This window comes from Halichoerus grypus, chromosome 6 (assembly GCF_964656455.1).
Source record: "Halichoerus grypus chromosome 6, mHalGry1.hap1.1, whole genome shotgun sequence".
NCBI lineage: Eukaryota > Metazoa > Chordata > Mammalia > Carnivora > Phocidae > Halichoerus > Halichoerus grypus.
In genome coordinates this window covers 134,388,050-134,407,927 of record NC_135717.1, presented here as the reverse complement: position 1 = coordinate 134,407,927, position 19,878 = coordinate 134,388,050, and the positions used below count along the sequence as shown (strand labels likewise).

Here is a 19,878-nt window from a genome sequence, read left to right as displayed (position 1 = left end):
TAGACATTAACAAGCTGATTCTAAAATTCATATACAAATGAGTCTAAAATAGCCAAAAACAATTTTGGAAAAAAACAGAGGTAAAGGACCAATACAATATCAAGACCAACTATGAAGCTGCACTAATCGGTACAGTGTGGTATTGGCATCAGGGTAGACAAATCAATGGAATAGAATGATGTTCAGAAATAGAACCACTCATCTGAGGGCCTGGGTGGCTCAGTCAGTTAAGCGTCTGTCTTCAGCTCAGGTCATGATCCCAGGGTCCTGGGATTGAGCCACATGTTAGGCTTCCTGCTCAGCGGAGAGCCTGCTTCTCCCTCTCCCTCTGCTCTCCTGCTCCTGCTCTCTTGCTATCTCAAATAAATAAATAAAATCTTAAAAAAAAAAAAGAAAAGAAATAGAACCACTTATCTGCGGACAACTGACCTTCAACAAAGATGCAAACACAAAGCAATAAAGGAAGTCTTTTCAACAAATGGTGCTGCGGCAAAAAAAATAAAATAAAATAAAAAATAACTTCAGTATTTACCTTGTATCATATTTAAAAAAATAACTCCAAAGGAGTCATGGACCTAAAACTATAAAACTTTAAGTAGAATGCATAGGAGAAAATTGTTGTGACCATGAGCTAAGCAAAGAGCTCTTAGAAACAACACCAAAACACAATCCATAAAGGAAAAGTTGTCAGATTTCATCAGAATTTAACATTTCTCTTTGAAAGACATTAGAGAATGAAAAGATAAGTCAGACCAGGAGGAAATATTTCCAAATCGAATATCTGATAAAGAACCGGTATCCAAAATATATAAAGAAGTCTCAAAACTAAGTAACAAAAAAAATCAACAAATATGGGCAAATGATTTGAACAGACATGTCACTAAGAAGATATACAAAAGTCAAACACATGAAAAATGCTCAACATCATTTGTCATTAGGGAAATGCAAATTAAAACCACAATGATAAATACATCTATTAGAATGGTTATAACTTTAAAAAATGCCCATATCAAATGTTGGCCAGGATGTGGAAGAACTGAAACTCTCATACTACTGGTGGTAATATAAAATGGTACAACTAGTTTGGAAAACACCTTGGCAGTTTCTTGAAAAGTTAAACATACACCTACCAAATAATCCAACCATTTTACTCCTAGGTAGTTTACCTAATGGGGGAGAAATAAAAGCATCTGTCTTTACAAAAACTTATATACAAATGTTTCCAAAAGCTTTATTTGTTTTTTTGTTTTTAAAGATTTTATTTTTAGGGGCGCCTGGGTGGCTCAGTCGTTAAGCGTCTGCCTTCTGCTCAGGTCATGATCCCAGAGTCCTGGGATCGAGCCCCGCATCGGGCTCCCTGCTCCGCAGGAAGCCTGCTTCTCCCTCTCCCACTCCCCCTGCTTGTGTTCCCTCTCTCACTGTGTCTCTCTGTCAAATAAATAAATATTTAAAAAAAAAGATTTTTAAGTAATCCCCACACCCAACGCGAGGCTCAAACTCACAACCCCAAGTTCAAGAGTCGAACACTCCACCTACTGAGTCAGTCAGCCACCCTACAGAAGCTTTATTTGTAATAGCCACAAATGGAAAACAACCCAAATGTCTACCAACAAGTGAATGAATAAACAAAAAGAAGTATATCCATACAAAGGGATAGCAATAAAAAGGAATGAGCTATTAATAAACACAACATGGATGAATCTTAACATAATTATGTAGAGTGAAAGAAGTCAGACAAAAGTATACACACTCTGATTCCATTTATATAAAATTCTAGAAAATTCAAAGTACTATAAAGGGGGGATGGGAGGAAGGGATTACAAAGAAGCATAAGAAGACTTTTGGGTAATGGGTATATTCATTATTTTGACTGTGATGATGGTTTCATGGGTCAAACTTGTCAAACTGCACACTTTAAATATGTGTGCTTTATTTTATGTCTGTTATACTTCAACAAAGCTAATTAATTTCTTTTAAAGCAGTATACACAGTTCTGCTCCCTGGCCTTTTTTTTTTTTTTTTTAACTTGATATGCCTTTTAATTGTTTCTTTTAAATATACAAAGCTTTCTCATTCTTTTTTACCTACCTAGGATTCTATTATATACATGCACTATATTTGATTTTATGATTCTCCTACTGATGTCAGTTGACAAACAATACATTGAAAAACCTTGTACAAACTCATTACTTTCAGATACAAGCATATCTATAGAATATATTCTTCGAAGTAAAACTGCGAGGTCAAAAAAAAATACATTTACAGTTCTGATTGCCATTGCCAAATTGATCAGTTTTCAATGCAGGAAACAGAGCCATTCTAGAGATCTTAAACAGGAAGGCACTTGTTATAGGGACTCTGGAACGTAAAAGGTCATTGAAAGGGCTGTAACAGCAGGGTTTAGGAATATAGGTTGAGCCTCCCAGAATGAATCCCACTGTGATACAGAACTGACTTACTGGGGTCTATGACCTCTGGAGTCGTTGTGGAGCCATGCTAGAAGCCAGAGACCACCACCACCTTCCCTCACTCCTGGGAAACTGGAGAAAGAAGATCTGATACCACAATCCAGGGATTAAAATGTCATTTTAAGAAGCTGGTGCCACCATCACTACTTCTCCATATTCAGGAAGTTGGAGGATAGATGATTGATCACTGCTGCATGGAAACATGTTTCCCACAATCTTGCAACATTCAAGAACCTCAAAAAGATGGCCTCTGCCTCATTTCTCTTTTCAAATCATGCGGGGAACAAATAATTGGGAAAATCTAATTAGCTTCCAGAAGAGTAGCTGCACAAACAAATCTGGGAAATGTATGTATTTTCCAACCTCTCTGACTAGGAAGGAAAATTGGTGGTTGAAAGAATAAATCTGGAATAGATAGCACACCATTTTTAGTGGTTGTTCTAATTTACACCTCTACAAGCAAAAATACTTGTTCCCCAATTCTTATCAATAATATCTAGGATGTAACACAATGTCTTACAAAATTTAAAAAAATTCTCCTTGATCAAAAAAAAAAAATAGATTAAAAACTTGTATCTCAGTATAGTTTTTATTTTGTACTTCTCTTAACAGTGAAGTTGAACTTTTATTTTCAGTTTGTGTCATTTATATCCTTTTCTGTGAAAACTGTTTATAGTTTTGGATCTTTTTCCTTTTGGATTGTTGAATTTTTTCCTTATTAAATTCTAGGACTTCTTTATATATTAAGCAATGCATGATAGGATTTGCAAATTTTTTTTCCAAATCTGTAATTTCTCTTTGCTCCTGGTGGTTTTTGAGATGAAGAATTTATATTATCATTATTATATATTATACATTACTATAAATTTATACTGAATACCTTTTTTTTTTTTTAAGATTTTATTTATTTATTTGACAGAGAGAGACACAGCAAGAGAGGGAACACAAGCAGGGGGAGTGAGAGAGGGAGAAGCAGGCTTTCCGCGGAGCAGGGAGCCCGATGTGGGGCTCGATCCCAGAACCCTGGGATCATGACCTGAGCCAAAGGCAGACGCTTAACGACTGAGCCACCCAGGTGCTCCCTGAATACCTTTTTTATTGTTTCTGGATTTTATACCACATTTAGAAAAGTCTTCACCACACTAAAATCTTTTAAGATTCTCCTATGATTTCTTCAAATACTTTAAACATTTCAGTTTAAAACTGGATTTTATTTTGGTATGAGGTATGACTCCAACTTTTATTTTTTCCTGCAAATAGCTACCCAGGTGTCCTAACACCTTTTAATGAACAAGCCATATTTTCCTCACTGAATTAAATGTCATCTTTATCTTGTGCTAAATTCCCATATCTGAGTCTATTTTAGACCTATTTTATTCTAATGATCTGTCTAGTCATATGCCAGTACCAAAGTGTTTTAATTTCTGCAGTTTTCTATTTTTAAAATTTTGTAAGACTAGTCTGTCCTCACTGCTTTTTTAAAGAGCTTTCCTAGCTAGTCTTATTTCTTTTTCATTGGAACTTTGGAATCGGGTTTCTAGTTTTAGAAAATCCTGATATTTTCGGAGGGGGAGATGAACCATGAGAGACTATGGACTCTGAAAAACAAACTGAGGGTTCTAGAGGGGAGGGGGGTGGGGGGATGGGTTAGCCTGGTGATGGGTATTGAGGAGGGCACGTTCTGCATGGAGCACTGGGTGTTACACACAAACAATGAATCATGGAACACTACATCAAAAACTAATGATGTAATGTATGGTGATTAACATAACATAATATATGAAAAAAAAAGAAAATCCTGATATTTTTATTGAGATTGCATGAAATTTATAGATTAACTTACAAAGAACTGGCATGTAGATGTTGGTAAGTCTTCCTATCCAAGAATATGATATACCTCTCCATGTGTTTGTGCTTTCTTTTCAGGAGAAACAAAGCTTTCTTTCTGTGGTCTTGCATACTGTTTATTCCTAGGTATTCTTTTCTCCTTTGTTCTTTTTTTTTTTTTTAAAGATCTTATTTATTTATTCTATTTGAGAGAGAGAAAGGAGAGAGACCAAGCAGGGGGAGGGGCAGAGGGAGAGAGAATCTCAAAAGGGCTCTGCACAGAGCACGGAGCCCCATGCTGGGCTTGATCCCATGACCCTGATTATCACCGACCCGAGCTGAAACCAAGAGTGGGACGTTTAACCACCTAAGCCACCCAGGTGCCCCTCCTTTGTTCTTACTTTATTTTTTTTTTAAAGATTTTATTTATTTATTTGTCAGAGAGAGCACAAACAGGGGGAGCGGCAGATGGAGAAGCAGAGTCCCCACTAAGCAAGGAGCTCGATATGGGACTCCATCCCAGAACCCTGAGATCATGACCCGAGCTGAAAGCAGACTCTTAACCAACTAAGCCATCCAGGCGTCCCCTTTGTTCTTACTTAAAAGGAGCTTTTTCTTCCATTATATCTTCTAATTGGCTATTGTTTATATAAATAAAAGCTTTTAATTTCTATGACTAATTTTATACCCAGTGACTTTATTAATTTTAAGACACGTTCAGTTGACTCTTAAGCTTTGCACTATCTTCTACAAGTACTAATTTTACTTCCTCCATTTTTATTGTCTCTAAATTCTTTTGCATCTGTTAGATAATTCTCCCCTAGGTTTTTAAGTTCCTTGAGGACATGAATTATAGTAGTACATTTTGTATATCTTTCAGAGACCAGTAAGATGCTCTACATAGAATGTTAGGAAAACAGAAACACAAAGTGCCTGCTAAATTCCGAATCTGCTTATTTATTCATATCTTTTTGTCAGGTCCCCACTCATAAAAGAACCCAAAACTGAAAACCTTTTGAAGTGTCACATACATATTTTGCAACAAAGTAGGCCTTTTAGCTACAAGTTTTTTTCTTGGATTTACCTATGAAATTGCAGGCAAAATCTAAAATTTTTAGGTTCAGTTTTGCTTAAACATTATTGGTGAAATTCATACATTGTCTATAGCACTTTTCCTAAAGCCACGTATAATTTTACTTAAAAACTACATATATGAGAGGTGCTTGGGTGGCTCAGTTGGTTAACCATCCCACTCTTGGTTTTGACTCAAATCGTCTCAGGGTGGTGGGATCAAGCCCTGCATGGACTCCATGCTCAGTGGGAGTTTGCTTGAGATTCTCTCCCTCTTCCTCCTCCCTTCCCCTCCCCCTGCTCCCACTCTCAATCTCTCTAAAATTAATAAAGAAATAAAATCTTTAAAAAAAAACTACATATGTTAGGTGAAATGTGAGGGGGGTAGAATGGCCATTAAAGCTTAAAATCAAATGCATGAAACAGAAGATTGAATTCTATACACTACACAAGAAAATCAGTCTTCAGGTGCCTGGGTGGCTCAGTCGGTAAAGCAGCTGACTCTTGGCTTAGGGTCAGGTCATGATCTCAGGGTCCTGAGATCAAGCCCTGCATTGGGCTCTGCACTCAGCACAGAGCCTGCTTGTCCACCTCCCTCTGCTCCTCCCCGTGGTCTCTGTCTCTGTCTCTCTCGAATAAATAAATAATCTTAAAAAAAGAAAAATCAGTCTTCTTACTTCATAGGTAAGAATCTTATGTTAAAATATTTCCAAACCATACCAGTTACCTACATAGAAAGGATAAATCAGTCATGTGTGCATCTTAAAAATACTACATCAGAACAGAAGTTCCTGAGGCTCCTCAGTGGCTCAGTTGGTTAAGCATCCAACTCTTGATTTTGGCTCAGGTTGTGATCTCAGGGGCGTGAGATTGAGCCCTGCATCGGGCTATGACCTCAGCGTGCAGTCTACGTGTCCCTCTCCCTCTGCTCCTCACCCCGCTCTCTCTCTGTCAAATAAATAAATAAATAAAATCTTAAAAAAAAAAAAAAGAAATTCCACTTGATAAAGCAAATGTTTCTTCCCCAGGCCATTTTCAAGTGTGGTAAAAAGAATTCTAAGTTCTAAACTAAACTTTTATAAGGTGCAGAAAACAACTGTGTGATACAATGAAATAAGATGAAAATTCAGGAAGTACAGATAAATAGCAGCTCTTAAAACTGCCCAGCAAAATGGATAAATATTTGTAGATTTTCCTCACAGAGTCATGAGACACTCTCCCCCAGCCTAACTCTAAAGCTTTTCTCAAACATCATGATAAGGTTCTTTCTCTAATAACTAAACCTTCCTTGTACCTTATATTGGACCTTATATCCCTTGGATCTTATATTAACTGTATTCGCCACACCCCAATTTTCAAAAACTGAGGCATAAATTTTCAAATGTGCTAGTTTTTATGATTACCATCAAAGACCATCAAAGGCAGATACAGAGATTAAAGATCTAATCAATGACTTTGTAACACCAGCACGTGAATCCTGACCACAATACTTACATAAGTACAATTAGTTTCAATTATTTATTATTCAGATAAATAAATGTCTACCTACAAGGCTAATCAGTGTGACAACCTGAGATCATGACTCAAGGTTATTTTACATTTTGTCTCTTTTCCTGTCCATTCACTGCTTAGTTCTCACCTGGGGTGCCCCATTAAGCACATGCAGAGGCTCCTTTTAGCATTTCTTGGTGAGTATGTACCTAAAGATGGCATAAAAATTCATGTGAGTTAATATGGTAAGTGTAATGATTTGCTTTGAATATCCCATCAAATGTATTGAATTAATAAGTAACTGGCACATGCAATTTTTAATTGCAAAGTAGCCAGAAAACAAAAACAGCCAAAATCATCTTGAAAAACTGAAGCTAAAAACTTTATATGTTTTTTAAAAATTTCTATTAGAGATTATGAATTTGGGGACACTAACTTATATTGTTTTCAACACTAAGGCAAAAAGGGTGGTGAACAGCTCAAGTTTTCTAGTTCAAGTTTTTCCAAAATATAACAGGCAGTGCCCGAGTCAGCTTCAAAAAAACAGAGCAAAGATGGTAAGGGAATTCAAGAACAGCTTTAGCAAAAATTGTGGCATATGAAAAATTTCGAATTCACCATACAAATGCCAAGTATCTGGAAGATTCTGTGTAATTTACTAATCACAAAGAAAGGCAGAATTTAGGGTGAGGGCTACTGACTGAAAAAGATATTAGTTAAACTTAGTGAATACAGGTTGTACAACCTATCTATCTCAATCTTCCCTAGTGATGTTAAAACCGACCTTAAATACTAACATCGTATGTCAAGTACATTCAATTAAAAATGAGTTGATTTTAAAAAATCCTGACTTAAAATAATGTCAGCATAAATCATTATTAGGCTAAGGATATCCCCAAATTTCCCTATGATCATTAAATACAACATTTTTTTTAAAGCAGTGCTTAGCTTAAAGCTTCTTTCTCTTTTTCTTTTTCCTTCCTTCCTCACTTCCTTTCCTCCTTCCTTCCTTCTTTTTAAGCACCACTACAAATACTGTGTTCCTTTGACAATATATATTTTCTAGAGTATCTTTTGAAAAGATTTATTTATTTATTTGAGAGATGGGGGCAGAGGGAGAGAGAGAATCTCAAGCAGACTCCATGCTGAGTACAGAGCCCCACACGTCCTTGATCCCATACCCTGAGATCAAAAATCAAGAGTCGGATGCTCAACTGGCTGAGCCACCCAGGCACCCCCCGACAATATGTTTTTAAAAGGCTGTTTTTGGATTCTTGGCTTTTAATATTCTGAATCACAAATCCTTGCCAATTTTTCTTTCTCTAATTAAAGCCACCCATATCCCTATGATTCACTGTCAATAAAAAGGGATAAATAAGTTACTTACCAGATTGAATGAAGGTCTCAATCAACACCACTCTTAAGCTTTAGCTCTTCATTCGGCATTTAAGGAAATGCCTAATTTTTTAGAATCATATCCTTGTCAAACATTCCATAGATGAGAATTTCTTACACATGGTGATTATTTTGCAAATCATTCTATATCCAGTTAATAATCTTTTAAATGTTTGATTGGAAGAGGCAGCAGCACAGCTTTGGTTCTGGCAAAGCAGTGGACTAATTGTTGGGGAATTAGGACTGCCAAATGTCAGCCTCAAAGCAACACACCAAAGAGAAATAATCAGTGAGTTAACAGTGCCCCATCTGACCATCTTCAATAAGGTTCCTCCAAAATTACGTCCTTCATAAATAAATTCCCTGTGCCACTACTGTTGGCCTTAAAATATTTGAAGGGGAGAAACTACCATGCCACTTCTTAAACACTTCTTAAACATTTTCAGGTTTTAAAATACTAATACGGGATTAGGTTGTGGTGGGGGGAGCTATTATTGGAAAGCTTTGAACAAGATGAATAATTTTGTCACCCAGGAAACAGCAAAAAGTCCTCAAAGTATCTTGTCCTTGCTATATAGTTTTTCTTTCACGGGGCTTACATTTTGAAGAACTGTCACTATTTCATTAAAATTGTTCACCTTTTGGGGCACCTGGGTGGCTCGGTCGTTAAGCATCTGTCTTCAGTTCAGGTCATGTTCCCAGGGTCCTGGAATTGACTCCCGCATCGGAATTCTTGCTCAGCAGGGAGCCTGGCGCTCCCCCTGCTTGTGCTGACAAATGAATAAATAAAATCTTGAAAAAAAAAAAAAATCACCTTTTGAGAATCAGTGCAGATGAATTAATACAGATGAATGTTACTTTTTTTTTTATTTGAGAGAGTGAGAGAGAGCATGAGAGGGGGGAGGGTCAGAGGGAGAAGCAGGCTCCCCGCTGAGCAGGGAGCCTGATGCGGAACTTGATCCCAGGACTCTGGGATCATGACCTGAGCCGAAGGCAGTCGCTTAACCAACTGAGCCACTCAGGCGACCCCTGAATGTTACTTCTTGATAACTGGCTTGTGAAATAAAACTGATTTCACTCTTTTCTCCCAAAAAGGGCCAAGAAGGGACCTGATAATTTGAGTTAACTTTAACAATATACTGTTAATATAAAAAATATCCTTAAAGTGCATTGGAAAGATTATCAGAAAATTCAGATATTCATTAAGCTTTCTGGCTTAATCTTTCTGGTCTATGTCTTCAATTTCAGGTAGGAAAAAGGGGACTCACTTCCCATTTGAAAAGTGTATTTAGAAATACATAAATTAGGGGCCCTGGCTGGCCCAGTCAGTAGAGCATGTGACTCTTGATCCTAGAGTTAAGTTCAAGCCCCATGTAGAGCCTACATAAAAAAAAATTAAATATACAAATTATACTATGATACTCTCTCCAAATGGGCCTACTATGACTTAGGAATGGACTGTATCCTGGGTTATTATCTGGTGACAAGACATCTGTCAAAAACAAAGAAAATAGTACCATTGCTTTTTAAAATGCATTTTTTTCCCAGGTTAAAAAAAGCAGCTAAGCAAAAAGCATGTTTCTTCACTGCTACTACAAAAATCTGGAAAAGCAATTTGGGCTTAAGGATCACTTAATTGTCTCCTTGAAGCTAGAAAACAAGTTATTCTATTTTAATTTGGTTTGAAAATGTATTATTTGCAAGACTCAAAATCATTCTGTCTGGTTTTACCTCAAATTCATGATGAGCTCCAACTACTGTCATTCTAATTACCTCACCTCAGAAATTTACATGTATATATCTGATCAAATATAGAATGTGAACACCTGCGCTCAGTCAACCTCATATATACAGATAAACTACTTACATCCTGGACTACAGGCAATGGTCATTTCTTCCCCATCTCTAAGCTCTAACTACGAAGGAAGCTGGTTCCCCTGCTGTATGTGCACTGGGCACAGAGCAGGTACTCAATAAATGAGTGAAACAGATAAATAGTCATGATGGGCAGAATGTTTTAAATTTCTTAAAAGACCACCCAGAAACAATTAACAAAATCATGTAAACTTGTGCTGAATTTCCCCTCTGAATTATTTTCATTAAAAGTCAAATATGAACAAATTTGTTGTTCTGGGGCACGCACAGCTACCTTTGTGTCAAGGCACTCACATGCTGAGCTATAGCCTTAACAGTGAGAAATACCTATAAAATGATTGTAGGGGACAACTGCAATGCTCAAGTAGAATATGCCAAGAAGGCGGCCAACTCAGAATTATGTCACAGGTACTAGAGCACACTACCCTATTTCCACATGGTACAGAAACCAATGATTTGACTTTCCCAGAATGCTAGTTACTCTTTAAGCTTAATTTATGATAAACATAAACATATTAAGAATCAAGTAGTTAAATTTCCAGTTCAAGAACTGTCACCACTGATACAACTTTCTTTAAAGAGGTTATGATTCTGGTTTGTTCTTGGTAAATTGGTCAGTTGACTGAAGATGGAATTTGAATAGGGTTGAAGTTGATTTCAGGGAACTGAAAATTCATAAAGGACAAATATAAATAAAAACATTTATATATGAGAGATACAGACACACACCATTAACAATGGTTATCTCTTAAGAGGGATAGGGATGTGGGATGTTGGGGGAAGGGAAACCTGAAAGGGACTTTTTATTTTTTCATTAAAGGCACCGACCAACTAGAAGTTTTAATTTTTGGCAACATGAAGTCCTGTGTTAAGTAACTACTCCAGAGTTGTATAAAGACTTTACCCTGTACTCTTTCCCTATCAGCTATTCCTCCTCTCTTTCTTCTTCTCCCCTCAAATAAAAACCTAATCTGAATAAAGAATCTGCTAAATTCTTGAATTGTATATATTAATCAGTCAATAGTAGGCCAAAAGTAATGTACTTCAAATGAATTATAAGCAGATGTCTTTCTAATATCCTGATTTACATGCTTAAGGGAGACCCTGATTCTGTCTAAGCACTGGCTTGCACTTAAATTCTATGATTCTAATGAAATCCACCTAAATGACAAGATTCCTTTTGGTAAGGTTTCATGGAGAGTCAGAAGTTATTTTGAAAGGCAACCACCCCAAAGACATGTGGGAGAAAATAAAAAGAAAGTCTGCATGTACTGACATAACAGTTCCTAGACATGATGGTAAGACAAAAAAGCAGTTGCAAAACATATGCACAGTAAGACAGAATTTATGTATATAAAAATTTAAAACCCATAAAACTATGTATTTCTATAGATAATTATATATGTATATAAATGCACAGCAAAAAGGTAATTGAAGAGTATATACTACAGAGCAGTATTCTCCTTCTGGGAGGGGAGTACTTTTTATTCTTTTTCCTAGAATATATTCTCAGATAATTAAATACAAAGTGAAGAACTTTTACATTTCTAGGAAGTACTACATATGATGATTTCCTTAAAATAGTTTGCTACCGAAGATACAGTTTAGCAAATACCACTGTTGTCTATATTTCAACATTACCATATTTTATCCCTGCTGTCCCTCACCTTTCTCTCATTGGTCTACCCAGGCTCAAATTTAAGGAAGTCATTTTAGCTTTGAGTATTTGATAATGAAGAGCTGGTACAGTTGTCAGAAGCATCAAAATCAAGGTGAGAACTGATACAATGGGAATGAAGGTAGGCAGGTTCATCTTTTGGCTTTAATGTGATGCATTTGGTATGAGCAGGCCTCTGAAGAGGACAAGATGCTTTAAGAGTAAGATTCTTACTGGGTGTGCTGTGTAACATCAACTTGCCATATTCATTTATGTACTGCAGAGAAAAAGTTGTGGTAGCAAGGTTAACATATCAAAGCACACTCAGCTTCTCAGAAGAGAGATGATGTCTAAGTCCCAGAGAGCACAAGCAGTGCTAAAAGTCTATCAAATTAAAGCGGTATGTTTAGAAGCAAAGCATTGTTGCTTGAAATTGGAAACTCTTAAGAGTATTTCTAAATTGTTTTCGTTACATATGATTAATGCTAAAATACTTGCATTTAGGAAAATTTGCTCAGAATTCTAATTTGTTTCCTTTGAAAAGGGAAAAGCCATCAAAGTCAAACATTTGTATAACATGAACTTTGGTCCACAACACCAAATATATTATTGTTTTTGTTAACTGAAAATTACAGAACAGCAACATACTAGAATCAATGCCTATTATGAAATCAAGTAAATGTATGTATTCAATGAATCCCAGCTTTTAGTTATTAAAATCTAGGTAACACATTTTGTAATTTAGAAAAGAAAAAAGATCTACTTAGTCTCTGTATCTCCAGACATTATTGTAAGGCTCCTGCTGGTTGCAACCATCTATACCCTTTTCTAGAAGAGCTCAACATCTTCAATAGTCACAGAGTATGTAGTCCCTCTCTGCCAAACTGCATCTATAAAGAAAACTATAATGGCAAACAGAAGTCAAAAGATGAATTTCAAAAGTTAAAGGCACAGATCAAACCACTTCTGGAGATAATATAAGTGGTAATTATAAGGGTAAATTCTATTTGGAGATAACATCAATGATCTAGACTCCTTGTAGCATTTATAATATAGAAAATTGCAAATTATATTAAAAGACATAGTATCACAATTCATTTTTTATATGTTCTAAATATTTGGCACAATGCATAAATTGCCTTATTTAGAAATGACTTGATAATGTATTTTCAAAACGATTATAAAAATGTCAGGTTGTAGAGTTTCATATCTACCTGATTTCCATTCTCCTCCTCACTATCCTCCTTTCACGTGTCCCAAATTTTATCTTTTCTTACTGAAAACCTGTATCATTCTTATTTCTTAATTTAATGCCAAATAAAAAGTAATCACTAATAATATACAGCTAGTACTAAAAAAAACAAAAACAAAAACAAAACCATCAATTTAGCTGTAACAGCCATAGCTTTAGGGTATTTTCAGGAGATATCCCCAGAACAAAACAAATTCGAACACTCATATTTCATACAATAACGTGATGCTTTTTTTTCAGATTGCTGTTTACCCCAAAACTGTTGCAATATACATTTTTAAAAACAATATTTTCCTCTATAATCACAAAGCAAAACAAGATGCAGAATACCCATCATCATTACAGAAACAATGATTGTATACTTTTAACGTAATATTCAGGTATTTTTAATGACTATCTTATACCAATTTTTAATTATATATACTAAATGTATACACTTACGAGTTGAAAAATATATTGGTTCTACCTACCTACTTTTAATACACAATACAGTAACTTGTGTCTTCTTCCTAATAGCACAATTTATAAGGACAGGAACACAAAAGATATGTTAGAGAGGTGAAGAAAGTATCAGAGAAATTTCCTCAGCCTTAGTTTACCCTCTCTTTACCTCTCCTTTATGCACATACTGCAATTGGCTGGTCCTCTTTCATTCCTCTTTTATCCTATTCCTACCTAAATACCTCTCAGGCCTCAGGACAAGGACAAGTATTCTATTTTATTTATTGTTGCTAATGAATTAGCTTAAATTATAGGTCAAAAAAAGAAGAAACGCTTGAGGTTAGGAAAGATACACAGAAACCAAGGGAGAGTAAAGGAAAAAAAATATGGAGAGTGGTTTTATCCCATCAATAATTATCTGGCAACTCTGGAGCAGAGGTTCCTATCTGGACTTAGTATCACTAATATAGGGTCAAAAATCAAGAGTACAACTCTCCAATTATCAGGCTTTAAGACTTTACTTTTTGGAATAAAGCTCAATTTCATCTCTAATTAGTGTAAAAAATATTTCACTCCAAAGAAGAAGAGCTTATTTCCCATCTGCACGTATACTAGTAGAAATGGCAAGGCTTTCTTTACTATCTGTGGAAGAACCAAGGGGACAAAAACAATTTTTCCTGTATTTGTACTCATGATTCCCCTTGTCTCCCCTGCTGCCCTGCATAAACACAAACTTCACAGGACACTGAGAGATTATACAGAGTACAATCATCTGATAAAAAAAAACCACCACCACCAATTTCAGCTTATCTCCCTGATTTTTCCCACCCTACCCTCCCCAAACACACACAACAGAGATCAGTGTGTTGAGTTTAGCAAGGAGAGTAACTAAAGAAGGTAAAGTGAGGGCTCACAGAACACTTAATACTAAGTTAAAATTCTAGCATCATAACATCTAGGTGTCAATTCAACTTTAAACCCATTTGGGAAGTTTAAGCTATTAACTTAAAAATATGGTAGTACTTCTTTAGTAACTGTAACCTCTTTATATCCTCTTAATTGCTCAGGCTAACAACTTTATTGCATACTACTGCTTCTTATAAGAAGTAAATCCAGGGACCATTCCATTTTATCTTAGACATAACATTTACTAGTTTTCCAAGCATGACAGAAATGGAAAAATATATATATTAGAACAAGAACAATTTATGTTAATCTCCACAATTTGTGATCCTTCTGTGAGCAGTGTCTGATTCTATTAAAATTAACAAATTTAAGTTCAGTCCTATGCTTAAGGAAAAAAAAAAACCCTCTAATGAGACTAATTTACAAAGTATACAAGAATAAAATTTTATAATAAATCTTTCCAGTGTTCGCTATAACCACATTACATGAAATGTTTCCCTTCACAGAAACTCAGAAGGACAACTCTTATAAAATGGAACAAACTTCTGTGTTCGTCTCCGGCAAGCATTGAACAAATACAATTTGCTCACAAAGGGTTTAAAAGTGCTGCCCCAAGAGAATAAACTACCCGCTAACATGCTGTATGAATGAGTCTTGGCGAGTGGCAACTCTCTGGGACCTCTTCCTCTCTTCTCGTGCCAGTGAACCCATCTCACATAAAGTCTAAGAGAAAACTAAAGCCATTGCAGAAGTGAAACTCAGCATGCTCCACTCAAATACTTCTAAGGTAACCACTCCAAAGCAAAATCAGCAGAATTCATCTCTTTTATCCAAAAAAATCCCCCCAAAACAACAAAAAAACAAAAAACCCCAACAAACCAAAAGGCAAATGCTGTTGTTCAATCATCAGAAAGACTTATAGAGGCAAAAAATATGACAACAGCAATAATTCAAGTAAAGTATATGTGAAAATTTAAACACGCCACTTTCAAGTTAAGACAGAAGTGAAGGGGAGCTATGATCTTTATATCAGAGTCAAAAAGCTTAGGCATTATCACCAAATGTTAATTCACTTTACAGTCATCAATGAGACTATTGTATATATTTTTGCACCTTGCGCTTGTAAAAGCAGATAAAATATTTAATACGTAATTTTACAATGTATTTTACCAGCTCAGCATACAGTTGTATATAGATTATATCAAAGTAGTAGACAGTTAAGGGGCCTGTGCAAACCCTGCAAAAATAGTACTTCAGGTATCTGCTAAAAAAAAAAAAAAAGAAACAAAAACAGTTTGCTATTTTCTAGAAGTGATACAATTCAAACTACCACAAAATACAAAGGGCTGCAAAAATGTATACCATTCCAACAACATATATAAGTTATTAAATAAAGATTTGATTTAAAAGAATATAAATGAAGCCTTTAAGTAGGTCTTTTCTACATGCATATTATTCCCTATTAAAGAAAAAAATATGTAAAAAGGCCATTGGTAATTGCTTTGTTAACATTTGTAGAAAAATGCCAATTCTCTGGTCACAAACTCCACTAAGTTTAGCACTTAAGGTCTCTGCAGTGTTATAAACGTAATTTAAAATACTGTTAATTCTATAATTCCATTGGTAAAATAATGTGACTTGGAATATGGCAGTCTTCACGTTGAGGGCAATGATCCACAGTTTGTTTAACTTCTTAAGTGTGAACAGTTATCCAGAAGAACAGCACCCTCCACCACCGCTCTGGGCTTGAGGTTCATCATCAATAATCTGTACACCTCGCCTTGCAGATCCTGGCTGACTGGAGCCATTGCCTTTTGCTCTCTCATCCACTTGTGCTGTTTCTATCATCCCTAAGAGAGGAGAAAACAGAAATTATTTAGGACCACAACCTATGAGTTTTCTCTATAATTTCAGTATACCACCATGATAGCCATTTCTGACTTTCAACCAATAAGGAAACAAAATATAATAAACATTTTGTCAGCTCACTAAATAGCTTTACCTGCAAGTTATAAATAGTTAATAGCAACTGTATTTGTCCAGTTGCATCATGGCCACAGTGACATCAATAGAGAAAAAAGTTTTTGCTTTGAACAAATAACTGTATACAAGTATAATCCTTAAGATTTTCCAAATATACTTAGCAACATGTCAAAGAAGTTCAAATTATTCCACGTGCAACTAATATTTAGGGAATAAGATTTATTCTACAACTAGTAATGTAATACTTTTAAGCAAATAATATTTGAAAGAATGAAAGAGTTTAAGATGAGGGAGGAAGAACAAAGCTGGAGGACTCATGCTATTTGACTTAAAGGTATAGCATAAAGTTACTCCAATAAAGAGTGAGATACTGGTGAAAGGAGAGCTCTAAAGATCAATGAAAGTAATAATACACTATATATGTTAACTAATTGAATTTAAATAAAAAATAAATAAATAAAGATCAATGGAACACTGTCCAGAAATAGATCCCCCATATATGGTCACTTGATTTTTGATGTATGTGCCAAGATTATTCAATGAAGAAAGAATAACCTTTTCAAGAAACAGTATTAGAACTGGACATTTACATGTAAAAAATAAACCTTGATCTATCTATCTCTCTCACCATATGTAAAAATTAAAAAATGAATTATGGACCTATCCAGAAATTTCTAGAAGAAAACATAGGAGGAAATCTCTGTAGGAAAAAAATCTTTGTGACTCTGAATTAAGCAAAGATTTCTCATATAAGACACACAAAAAATGAATTATAAAGAAAAACTGACAAATCAGACCTTATTAAAATTTAGAACTTCTGCTCTGAAAGACACAGTTAAAAAATGAAAATAGAAGACACAGATTAGGAGTAAATAGTCACAAAATACATATCTGAAAAGATGAAGAAAGAAAAGAGGGAGTCCTTAGAATAATTCCTAAACTTGGGTTCAAAGACGCAATGAACAATGGTTTCCAAATTTAGGTGTACAGGAAAATCCAGTATAAGAAAACACCACAAATTCTAATTTCTACTTATTGTTCCTTAACCTTTCAAAATTTCTAGCTTTTCATGTTTTATAAAAATGTACAAAATATATTATTTGTGTATGTTCTATACTTTTTAAATATACATGGGAAATATTCAAATTTTTTTCTATAAAGATGTGAGATTTAGGGGCATCTGGGTGGCTCAGTCAGTTAAGTGTCCCTTTCTTGATTTTGGCTGTCATGATCTCAGGGCTGTAAGACTGAGCCCTGTATTGGGCTCCATGCTCAATGCAGAGTCTGCTTGGGATTCTTTCTCTCCCTCTCCCTTCGCCTCTCCCCACCACTCGTGGGTTCATGCACCCGCTCTCTCGCTCTTTCTCAAGTAATAAAATCTTAAAAAAAAAAAAAAAAAAAAGATGTGAGATTTATAACATTTCTAAGCTACAGATCTAGAACCTTGGTACTCAAAGTATGGTCTGAGGACCAGAATTATCACCACATGGATGTCTGTTAGAAATGAAAAGCTGAGGCCCACACCAGACCCACTCTATCAAATATACATTTTAACAAGATCTCCAAGTGATTGATAGGTATGTACAAGCAGTGAAAATAGAAATAAATTCTCAAATTTCAGTGTGCATCACAATCATATGGAAGGACTGTTAAAACAGATTCTAGGCACCACCTCCAGAGGTTTTGATTCAGTTGGTTTGGGTTGGGCACAAGAATCTGCATTTCTTTTTTTTTTTTTAATTTTTTTTATTGTTATGTTAATCCCCATACATTACATCATTAGTTTTAGATATAGTGTTCCATGATTCATTGTTTGTGCATAACACCCAGTGCTCCATGCAGAACGTGCCCTCCTCAATACCCATCACCAGGCTAACCCATCCTCCCACCCCCCTCCCCTCTAGAACCCTCAGTTTGTTTTTCAGAGTCCATAGTCTCTCATGGTTCATCGCCCCCTCCGATTTCCCCCCCTTCATTCTTCCCCTCCTGCTACATTCTTCTTCTTCTTTTTTTCTTTCTTAACATATATTGCATTATTTGTTTCAGAGGTACAGATCTGAGATTCAACAGTCTTGCACAATTCACAGCGCTTACCAGAACACATACCCTCCCCAGTGTCCATCACCCAGTCACCCCATCCCTCCCACCCAACCCCCACTCCAGCAACCCTCAGTTTGTTTCCTGAGATTAAGAATTCCTCATATCAGTGAGGTCATATGATACATGTCTTTCTCTGTTTGACTTATTTCGCTCAGCATAATACCCTCCAGTTCTATCCACGTCATTGCAAATGGCAAGATCTCATTCCTTTTGATGGCTGCATAATATTCCATCATATATATATACCACATCTTCTTTATCCATTCATCTGTCGATGGACATCTTGGCTCTTTCCACAGTTTGGCTATTGTGGACATTGCTGCTATAAACATCGGGGTGCACGTAGCCTTTCGGGTCCCTACTTTTGTATCTTTGGGGTAAATACCCAGGAGTGCAATTGCTGGATCATATGGTAGCTCTATTTTCAACTTTTTGAGGAACCTCCATACTGTTTTCCAGAGTGGCTGCACCAGCTTGCATTCCCACCAACAGTGTAGGAGGGTTCCCCTTTCTCCGCATCCCCGCCAACATCTGTCATTTCCTGACTTGTTAATTTTAACCATTCTGACTGGTGTGAGGTGGTATCTCATTGAGGTTTTGATTTGGATTTCCCTGATGCCGAGCGATATTGAACACTTTTTCATGTGTCTGTTGGCCGTTTGGATGTCTTCTTTGGAAAAATGTCTGTTCATGTCTTCTGCCCATTTCTTGATTGGATTCTTTGTTCTTTGGGTGTTGAGTTTGATGAGTTCTTTATAGATTTTGGATACTAGCCCTTTATCTGATATGTCATTTGCAAATATCTTCTCCCATTCTTTCAGTTGTCTTTTGGTTTTGTTGACTGTTTCCTTTGCTTTGCAAAAGCTTTTTATCTTGATGAAGTCCCAATAGTTCATTTTTGCCCTTGCTTCCCTTGCCTTTGGCGATGTTTCTAGGAAGAAGTTGCTGCGGCTGAGGTCGAAGAGGTTGCTGCCTGTGTTCTCCTTTAGGATTTTGATGAACTCCGGTCTCACACTGAGGTCTTTCAACCATTTGGAGTCTATTTTTGTGTGTGGTGTAAGGAAATGGTCCAGTTTCATTCTTCTGCATGTGGCTGTCCAATTTTCCCAACACCATTTGTTGAAGAGACTGTCTTTTTTCCATTGGACATTCTTTCCTGCTTTGTCAAAGATTAGTTGACCATATAGTTGAGGGTCCATTTCTGGGCTCTCTATTCTGTTCCATTGATCTATGTGTCTGTTTTTGTGCCAGTACCATACTGTCTTGATGATGACAGCTTTGTAGTAGAGCTGGAAGTCCGGAATTGTGATGCCGCCAGCTTTGCTTTTCTTTTTCAACATTCCTCTGGCTATGCGGGGTCTTTTCTGGTTCCATACAAATTTTAGGATTATTTGTTCCATTTCTTTGAAGAA

At 36.0% G+C, this 19,878-nt stretch overlaps 1 protein-coding gene across 1 annotated transcript in view; it reads right to left on the bottom strand.

The window, feature by feature from the left end:
- Positions 1-1,536: 1,536 nt before the first annotated feature.
- RAB21 (RAB21, member RAS oncogene family) overlaps positions 1,537-19,878 on the bottom strand; it is a 48,857-nt gene continuing 30,515 nt past the window's right edge. The window contains exon 7 of the mRNA XM_036075674.2: positions 1,537-16,233. Within this exon, the coding sequence (XP_035931567.1) occupies positions 16,091-16,233 (143 nt within the window). The 3' untranslated portion in view covers positions 1,537-16,090. The remainder of the gene's footprint in view (positions 16,234-19,878) is intronic.